The following is a 10167-nucleotide window of genomic DNA, read 5'->3' as shown; positions in this document are numbered from 1 at the left end:
CTCATCACTGATGTTTCTATCTCTCTCTCCCCCTTCCTTGCTCTCTGAAATCAATAAAGATATATTTTTTTAAAAAACAACAATCAATGACTCTCTCATCACTGATGTTTCTATCTCTCTCTCCCTCTCCCGTTCTCTCTGAAATCAATAAAAATAGATTTTTGAAAAAGAGAGAGAGAGCTCGAAGCTTTGACTAAGGCCGGAAGCCTGGGCATGAGGGAGGCCCAATCTCTTTCCCACGAGGGCGGGTCCTAATCAGCTCGATGCAGCAGGCTGGGCCGGGGGAGTGGGCTGCCCAAACAGTCCTCAGGGGAGCTGGGCCCTGGGCCAAAGCCTCCACACCCACAGCAAGTCCCAGGGACCCAAAGTAGAGAGAGACCGAGAGTCCTGAGCTGGGGACAAGGACAGACACACGTGGCTTCTGGGCCAGCACTTAGAGGAAGAAAGAGAACAGCTTTCTGGTTGGGAGAGGACCTGGGAGAAGGTTGAGCTCCTCCCGGCTCCCGAGCCTTCTGGTTCTGATTAGCTGCAACGTCAGGGAACGTGCCTGAGCCCCGCTTCCTGTCCAAGGGCGTGTGTGGTGGTGGGAATTTTCTCAGACAAGGCCTCACACCGACCCCTGTAGTCACGGCACTGCTTTTGCTCACTCACAAGGAGGCCCTCCCCCGCACCACCCCCCGCCCGCCCCCGTGGGCCTGCCGCCCAGCCCGGAGCAGGAGGAAGTAGGGGAGCTGGTGCGTGACGGGTTTCTGCCTGACAGGCCTGCCCACAGCCCCCGGCGAGGCCACCCCAAGGGAACGAAGCTGCAGCTGGGATGCAGCGCCCGCCGTCGGTGCCAACACCTGCTTCCGGGAAGCCCACAGCCTGGGCTGCACACACAGCAATGCCTCACCTCTCACCCTCCCTCCGGCTCTGCTCCTGTCCTCCGGCCCCGCGGGCAGACGGCAGCACTGACCCCTCATTGGAATATCCAGAGTTTCCTCTGAGTGACCCTCTCCTGTTAGCCTTGCTCCCCTGGGTGAGCAGGGGGGTTGCAGGGTGGGGAGGGCAGCAGTGGGGGCAGCTGGCATGTGAGGTCCTGGCTCTGCCAAGTTCATGCCTGTGTCCCAGTCAAAACAATAGCACCACTGTCAGCAATGAACCCACAAAAGCAAGGGCGAGAAAGCGACAGAGCAACAGGACGAGACAGAGAAACAGCAACAGAGAGACAGAGAAATAGAGAGAGAGAGAGAGAGAGAGAGGAGGGGGCGGCGACGGGGAGAGAACAGAGTAGCTACTGAGGCCATTTCCGTGCCCTTTCAGTGCCATTCCCTGGCTCCATAAGAAAACAAAGCCACTTACGTTCACCCTGCTGGCAGGCCCTGGCGGCATCACCCGGCGCTGGCTGGGGGCGTCTGCCAGGCAGAGGCTGGCAGCGGGGGCACGAAGCTGGCATTTGGAGCCAACCAATTCCAGAGCTGGCTCCATGGGCCTGGGACAAGGAGGGTCCCTCTGGCTGGAAGCCCGGCGAAGGCGGGGTGGGGGTACAGGCCGAGGGCCCGAGGGGTCCCCCCGCCCAGTGGGATGGGTCCCTGCACCGAGTTGAGGTGGTGAACACCAAGGCCGCATTTCCCCACTAACAATGGGCAGGGCTTTGTGCGTGGCCCTCGCTTCCTCAAGGCTCGGACCAGCTCCCTCTCCGAACTCTGAAGACAAGCAGGGGACTGGACGGGGCGAGGGAGCCGGACAGGGAGCGACAGCGGTGACCACCTACCAGGGTGGCTGGACCAGGCGAGCAGGCCCCACTCTGTGAGAGGAACTCGGAACTGGGAACAGGATTCCGTGTCCCTATAAATAGCGGGGCAGCCCCACCTCTCGGAGCAGGGCCTTTAAAAAGCCCGGAGCTCCTCCGGCTGTGACTTGTCCCGGGAGCTGATGCTACGTCGGTGTCTCTCCCAGCAGAAGCACGGGGAGGAGGGGGCACGGGGAGGAGGGAGCACGTGGCTGGTCCCGAGCTGTGCAGAGTCCCTGTGGCCAGGACCCAGGTGGGAAAGCCCCAGCTCCCTTAGACAATGTGCAAGGAGGAAACAGGGGTGGAATGAGGTAAATACTCGCTCTTCCCACAGGAGGCGTCGCCGCCAGGGTGCCTCCTGACCCCTTCTCGAGCCAGGGCTGCCAGGGCGCCCGGGGGAAACACAGAGCAGCCTTCAATTCCCACCCCTGGGGATGCTGCTGCTGGCACTTCTCGAGACCAGAAGATCCTCAAAGCTCTCCTGGACCCACCTGTGGCTTTGCTATTTCATATTATGTTCGGATACAAGTAAAAGTATTATTGTCATACCACATATTTTTTCTAAATATTTTCAATGTGAACAGAGATGACTGGTGGCGATGGTCGCAGAACAATGTGAGTGTATTTCATGCCACTGCACTGTATCCTTAGCATTCGTTAAGACAGTAAATGTAATGTTATGTATATTTCTCCATAATAAAAGAGAGACAGAGAGAGAAAGACAGGGAGAAAGAGAACAGGGAGGTAGACACGGGAAAAGAGAGAGAAAGAGAGAGACAGAAGAGAAAATGAAAGAGAAAAAGAGACAGAGAAAGACAGAAGGAAAGAGAGAGACAGTCAGAGAGAGTCAGAGGGAAGAGGGAGACAGAGAGAGAGACAGAAACAACCAAGAGAAAGATACAGTGGGAGAGACAGAGAGAGAGACACACACAGAGAAGAAGACACAGAGAAGAGACAGAGAGCGAGAACAAGCCAGTTTTGGAATGAGAGAGACCAGAGCTGGGTGCCTTAGACCAGTAGTCGGCAAACTCATTAGTCAACAGAGCCAAATATCAATAGTACAACGATTGAAATTTCTTTTGAGAGCCAAATTTTTTAAACTTAAACTATATAGGTAAGTACAGTGTTATTAGCTTAATTAGGGTACTCCTGAGGCTTAGGAAGAGCCACACTCAAGGGGCCAAAGAGCCGCATGTGGCTCTCGAGCCGCAGTTTGCCGACCACGGCCTTAGACCATCAGGCGGGGCTGCTGCGGGGTCTGGACCAGGGTTTGGTGTTCAGTGAGCACAAACGATGGTGAATATGAGGCTGGAGCCTCATCACCGCGCAGAACAAAAAGCAGTAGCTACTCGCTCCAGTCCACAAGGCCACTGGGACCAACGAGGAGTCCCATAACCCCGGCTCTGTCCTCACATCGAACCGCAGGCACACACGGGACACTGGGATTCTGAAATGCCTGCTCCCAGGAGATACACAAGGTACACAAAGCTCAGCCCTGGGGAGGAGCCATGTCTCCAGGTGCCCCGTTTCCTCTCCCCACCAGGACCCAGGGGCCCGATGACAGAAGCCGAGGGCGGAGAGGACTAAAGGGATGAGTAAGTAGCCGATCTGGAAAGCCAAGAAAAAAGGGAGACTCTTCTGTTTCCGAACGACGTGAGAAAAGGACAAAAAAACACAAAGTCCTCACCGAGGCAGCAGAAATCCGGTGGTTCTTGCCAGGCGTCGCATTTTTCCGATTGGCACAGCGAGAGACATAGGTGCGGGGGGGCACCTGCGGGGGCATGGTCTTACTCCGGGCCACGGGTTTTCCAGGGATGTCCTTGCCGAAGTCCAAGGGCCCCCGGCCCTCCTTCCAGCCCCTGGTGGCATCCCGCACCATCTCTGCATCGTAGGTTGACTTCAAGTTGAGCCGTGTGATCGCATCATTGATACCATCGTAGTCCACAGGCCCCAGTCGGCGCCCTGTCCCCCCACTTCTTGGCTCCGCGTCTTCTAAGATCTGATGCCCTAGCAACTTGCCTGAAGGCTGTTCGACCAAAGAAAAAGTGTTGATGTCATTGGGCTGGGAGATCTTGGAGGAAGACGGGGCCCTCTTCCTGGGAGGTAGGGGAGGGGTGTCCCAGATAGAGACTCGAGGAGGCAGAGGAGGCGGGGACAGTTTCTTAGAAGAGCCATCTGTGTCCCCCGGTCTTGGGGACAAAGAGAGTCCCCCATCTGAACCATCAAATATGTAAAGATAGTCTCCAGCCAGGGAGCCTTTGGGCCAGGGATCTGGGCCAGGCTGGGAGCCCTGGGAGGTAGAGTGGTTGGGCAGCCCTTCCTGTGGGGAGAGTGAGTTGTAATTGAGGGTAGGATCCGAGCCAGAGAGACCGCGTAAGAGCTTGAGGTCCTTCTGCCTGCCTGCTGGCTTGTTGTAGAAGTCCAGCGCGGGCTCCTCCCAGTCGATGAGAGAGGGGTCTGTGTTCTGCTTGGTTCTGTTTTCCTCCTTGTCATGCCGGAGCCGGGAGAGAGCATCATACTCCATCTGCAGGGCTTCGGCCATGGCCAGCTCTTTGCGGCTGATGCCCACAGACTCCAGGGACTCCCAGTGTTTCCCATTGCCCGGAGTCGACGACATGGTGAGGATGGGGACGGAGGAGACAAGGAGGGCTTCTAGTTCCTGCCAAGGTCAGGCCTGCAGGGTTGCAGCATGGTGTCTGGGCACCTGCAGGTGAGGGGTAAAAATATCAATCATGCAGTCACAAAAAGAGATGCATTCATAATCTGACTTAGGTGACATCTACCTGTTTCTTAATTGCCTACAACAGAAAGATGGAGGGGAAAACAGATACCAGGACAACTTTATCTATTGCAGCCATTCACCCTTCCATTCATCTATAACCTCTGGCCCCTAACTCCCATCCTCATCTCTCTCACACGTACCCAGAGGATAGATAATCTGACTTAGGTGACATCTACCTGTTTCTTAATTGCCCACAACAGAAAGATGGAGGGGAAAACAGATACCAAGACAACTTTATCTATTACAGCCATTCACCCTTCCATTCATCTATACATGCCTCCACCTCCGGCCCCTAACTCCCATCCTCGTCTCTCTCACACGTACCCAGAGGATAGGAGGAGGCATCAACCAGTTGGAGAAGACAGAAATAAGGGCTCTTCAATCAGTTCAGAGGGGACAGCTCTCAGATGCTGCTGCTGGGAAGGTGAAATGGTTTAACCACTTTAGAGCACAGGCAACTTCCTGAAAAGATAACCCCATCCACCTACCACATGACTCAGCTATCAAAGTTACTTACGCAAATAAATGAAAGCACACGTCCACACGAAGATTTATATGTGAATACTCATAGCGGCTTTATGTGTAATATCTAAAAACCAGAAACAACCCAAATGTCCACCGACAGCTGAATGGATTAAAAAAATGTGATGTGTCCACAGAATTGACATTACTCAGCAATAAAAAGGAAAGAATTATTGACACATGCAATATCACGGACAAGTCTCATAATAACCACAGTGAGTACAACAAGCCAGACAATAGAGTATGAGTATGTAGGATCCCACTTAGATAAAATTCTGAAAATGAAGTTAACGTACAATGACAGAGAGCAGATCAGTGACTCCCTGAGAAGGGGTGGGAAGCAGCAGAGGGAACTTTGGGGGATGGTGACTAGGCTCACTATCTAGACTGTGTAATGGTTTCACATTATGTCAAGACTTCTCAAATTGTATGTTTCAAGTATGTGCAGTTTATTGTATGTCAATTATACCTCAGTAAAGCTATAAATGAAAAGTACAGCCCAGCCGGCGTGGCTCAGTGGTTGAGCGTCAACCTATGAAACAAGGAGGTCACGGTTCGATTCCCAGTCAGGACACATGCCCAGGTTGCAGGCTTCAGTCCCCAGTGGGGGGCATGCAGGAAGCAGCCAGTCAATGATTTTCTCTCAGCATTGATGTTTTTATCTCTCTCCCTCTCCCTTCCTCTCTGAAATCAATAAAAATTTATATATTTTTTAAAAAGTACAATAGAGCGTTATGAGATACATCTATGATTACTCAGATTGCACAAGGATTCTCCCCAAATACGCCAATATGAGCACCGAAACCAAGCTTTCCAGAGGGTGAGGCCCAGGAGCCTGATGGGATACAGTTGTGCCAAAATATTGACCCCTCCTAGGCCCTCAGGAAACCAGGCAGAGGGGCAGGACCCCCGGCCAGCTGCCTCCAGCTGCAAGCAGCCCCCACAGCTACCCCAGGGTTGGCATCCTTTCCTCCAGAAGCCATGACATGGAGAAGACACTGAGAAAATGGTTGCAATGAAAGGTTAGCCTGGCTCAGTGGTTCTCAACCCCGGCTGCACATTAGAGACGCTGGGGGAGCTTTCTAAAAGTACGGTCCCGACACCCATGTTCTCCCGAGACAGTCTCATGTAATTGGCCTTCAGTAGGGCAGTGGTGTGTTTTTTTAAAATATATATATTTTTTTTTATTGATTTCAGAGAGGAAAGGAGAGGGAGAGAGAGATAGAAACATCAACGATGAGAAAGAATCATCGATCGGCTGCCTCTTGCACACCCCACACTGGGGACTGAGCCTGCAACCCAGGCATGTGCCCTGACCGGGAATCGAACCGTGACCTCCTTGGTTCATAGGTTGACGTTTAACCACTGAGCCACGCCGGCCGGCCAGCCAGGCAGTGGTGTTTTTAAAAATTCCCCAGGCGATTCTAGTCTATAGTTGAAGGTGAGAATCACGGGTCCATGTGTGCACAGAAAATCCTCAACGTTATTTATAGGTTCTTGGAAACTGCACCTTTCAACGAAACAACATATAATGAAACCAATGTCACTGCGGGCTAATTGATATAAAAAAGAGTTAAGTTCCTAGGGCACATTTCTGGTCACAGAAACATCACCAAACTTCAAAATAAAGACCCAAAACATTTCCAATATTAAACATTGAAGTAAATGTAAGCTATCCATACATTTAAGGAAGATAAATGAAAACAGGGAGCTAATTATTTTCCAACTCACTTATTCCAGTTCAGGGTCATGGGTGACTGGAGCCTCTCCCAGTAGTTCAGGGCGAAAGGCCACCCACACCCACACTCACACCCACTCAGAGTGGAACAGTGTAGACACCCCAGTTCATCTAACGGTCACATCGTGGGATGTGGGAGGAAACTGGCGAACTCAAGAAACCCACGCAGCCACGGGGAGAGCATGCAAACTCCACACAGACAGCGGCCCCGGCCGGGAATCAATTTTATTTTTTTCATCCATGTCATAACAAAACACTGTTATTCAAGAACCTGCTGTGTGTGTGTTAGGGATGAGCTTGTGGGAAGAAAGTGTGAAGTAGCTACATCTGACCTTTAGCACCAGCAGCTAAGAAGTTCACAACTGCATAAAATTATCAAAAATTGTACATTCTGTTGTACTGCTTTATCCAGCAGATAATAAATATATGAAGCATGTTCTTCCTCTGGATTAGAAAGTGGAAAACATCAACAGGAAAAAGGGTTCAGTTAGATTCTTGGGTGGCAAGATCCAAAAATGAGTTAGCAAACAAACAAACAAAAAAGAAAGCAAAATGAGTTAGGACAAGGGTATCCCTTAACCCGAGGTTCCCCACTCCCCCCTAGGACCCTTTGTGTCTGCCAGGCACAGGCACAGAACCCTGTAGGGCCAGGGCTGGCTCAGCAAATTTTAGGAAGTAGTTTCCCAAAGACGAATTAGCCCAAGCCCAGCCTCAGGCACACACAGTGCTCTGCTCACTTCTCTGCCTGCTGAGTTTCTCCACCCTTCAACAGCTTCTTACAGATGATTCTTTTATCAATTTGTTTTCATTGATTTTTAGAGAGAGAGGAGGAAGAGGGAGAAAGAGGTGAGAGAGAAGCTGGCCGCTTCTCACATGCACCCCAACCAATCGAGCCTGAAACCCGGGCATGTTCCCTGGGCCGAGAATCGAACCAATGACCCTTCAGCATATGGGACGATGCCCAACCAAACGGAGCCACACCAGCCAGGGCCTTATAGATTACTTTTTATCTAAAGAGGGTAAGAGGCAGTCTTTCTATTTGAAATTCAAAGGAATGAGATGACCAGCTGCAGAAACCCAGCACTTAGCTGCCCAGAGCTGGAAAACTAGTTCCAGGAAAAGGAGGTCTCGTGCTTTAGAGAGGAGACACCAGATGAGCATCAGAGTCAGACGGCGTTTACGCCTTCCAATCCTGACTGTGGGTTTGCAGCTCTGAACTGGGACAGCAGAATACTAAGAGATGCCGGCCCTGGCTAGGTAGTTCAGTTGGTTAGAGCAGCATCCTGATATGCCAAGGTTGTGGGTTCGATCTCCAGTCAGGGCCCATACAAAAATCTACCAATGTGCCTGGCCGGCGTGGCTCAGTGGTTGAGCATCAACCTATGAACCAGGAGATCATGGTTCGATTCCCGGTCAGGGCCTGATCCCCACTGTGGGACGTGCAGGAGGCAGCCAATCCATGATTCTCTCTCATCATTGATGTTTCTATTTCTCACTCCCTCTCCCTTCCTCTCTGAAATCAATAAATAAAATTTAAAGACTCAAACTCCCTCTCCCTTCCTCTCTGAAATCAATAAAGAAAATTTAAAAAATTTAAAGAATCAACCAATGAATGCATAAATAAGTGGAACAACAAATCGATGCTTTTCTCTCTCTCTCTCAAAATCAAGGATAAAAATTAAAAAAAAAAAAAAAAGAGTTGCCTTAGCCAGGCACCATTGTGAAGAAAACGGAGACCATCGGAAAGAATCTCCATGTCCCGCCTCTCTCCCACTCAACATCCACACTTGCATCAGCCTCACTTGCTCGCCCTGGTCTCAGGGGACGCTGAGGGACAACCCTCTTGTGCTCCCATCCCCCCGCCACTGGATCTCCATCAGGATGATGCTCCACAAGTTTCTCCTCCCTCTCGTGTATCATCTCTCCTCAGCTGGGTCTCTCTTCAGCATGTAACTATGTCCAACCAAGCTTCGTCTAGCTTTAAAAAGGAAGAAAAAAGAAAACAAAACCTCCAGCGGATACCCTGTATTCTTCCTTCCCTTCCCAACCAATTTGCCAATTCTTCCCTCTCATTTACTCCTTTTTTTTTTTTTAATCTTCACCAAGGATATTTTCCCCATTGATTTTTAGAGAGTGGGAGGAAGGGAGATGGGGGGTGGGGGGAGACAGAAACATCAAAGTGAGAGAGACACATTGATTGGTTGCCTCCCACACGTCCAGATATGTGCCCTTGACTGGGAATCGAACCCGCAACCCTTTGGGTGTGTGGGCCGACACTCTAACCACTGAGGACACCAGCCATGACTCATGTACTCTGTTTTTTTTCTTCAAACTAAAGATATGATAGATTATAAGCTCTAACCTTGGTATCTGTTTGTTACCAAATAGTACAGTCATTTTACAGTGACCACAAAAGGTTATTTGGTCCTCCTTGTTACAATGACCATGTCAATTTAATAGTAAGCAAAAACGTTTGTTGTTAATACTGACCGCAAAAGACAAGTAATTTGTTTATAAGGCACAATGTTAACATACAAAATTCCTTTAGAAATCATTTTTCACTTTGCTCAGAATTTTCAAGCACAAAATCTGTGACCAAAAAATGAGTTACAAATCCAGAATAACCCCCAAAGCATACATCTAATCTCAAGTGTACACCAAAATCTCCATTTTCTTTTTTCCAAATTTAAATACTTTAAAAGCCCACAATTCGAGCATTTAAAGTCTTTTCTAAGACTCACCTTCCCAGCTTCAGATAAGCCACTTCAGGCACTTGCAGAGCAGTGGAGGATGTTAATACCCTGCTGCTTCGAGGTTTTGACACCCATCCTTCAAGTGACTGACACGCAGCTTTTCATCCTTCCCCACCTTGCAGCGATGCAAAACCATTTTGCTTTTTCCTCTGCACTGAGAGTTCTAAGTGCCTTAGAAAGTTTCCAATGAACTTTTGTGCTTTCAAGCAATAAGTCAGCTAGCACGAACAATTTACTAATATTAAGTAGTATTTTCTTCACCCAAGAGCTATTAAATTCTCCAGAGCTCTCCCCACTGACGTTTTCTCCAGAAAATCCCCCTCAACCCACATTCCCTACAGCCCCACCCTTTGCCATATAGCTAGTAACCCCTCTTCCTTTTCTTCACCCCACCCCTCCCAATACCAGTGTCAAGCTGTGCCCTCTCCCTCCTATTTGAATGCCAAGATTAGGTATTTTGAAATCTAATCAAGTAGAATTCAAGTTAAAGAATAGCAAGATGAACCAAAGATCACCATCAGTACTCGACCATTCCCTTCTCTTTGTAACCTGCGATGAAATCCAAATGCCCAAACTACACCTGCCATTTCTTTTTTTAAAA

The 10167-nt window shown here is 49.9% G+C and overlaps 1 protein-coding gene across 1 annotated transcript in view; it reads right to left on the bottom strand.

The window, feature by feature from the left end:
* PIK3C2B (phosphatidylinositol-4-phosphate 3-kinase, catalytic subunit type 2 beta) overlaps positions 1–5015 on the bottom strand; it is a 45649-nt gene extending 40634 nt beyond the window's left edge. The window contains 2 exon segments of the mRNA XM_005885294.2: positions 3459–4475; positions 4878–5015. Coding sequence (XP_005885356.1) covers positions 3459–4388 — 930 coding nt within the window. The 5' untranslated portion in view covers positions 4389–4475; positions 4878–5015.
* Between the last annotated feature and the right edge of the window lie 5152 nt (positions 5016–10167).

The sequence above is a fragment of the Myotis brandtii genome, unplaced genomic scaffold (assembly GCF_000412655.1).
Source record: "Myotis brandtii unplaced genomic scaffold, ASM41265v1 scaffold898, whole genome shotgun sequence".
NCBI classification, from domain to species: Eukaryota; Metazoa; Chordata; class Mammalia; order Chiroptera; family Vespertilionidae; genus Myotis; species Myotis brandtii.
The sequence above is the reverse complement of the archived record's forward strand: the minus strand, read 5'-3'. Positions and strand labels throughout refer to the sequence as shown.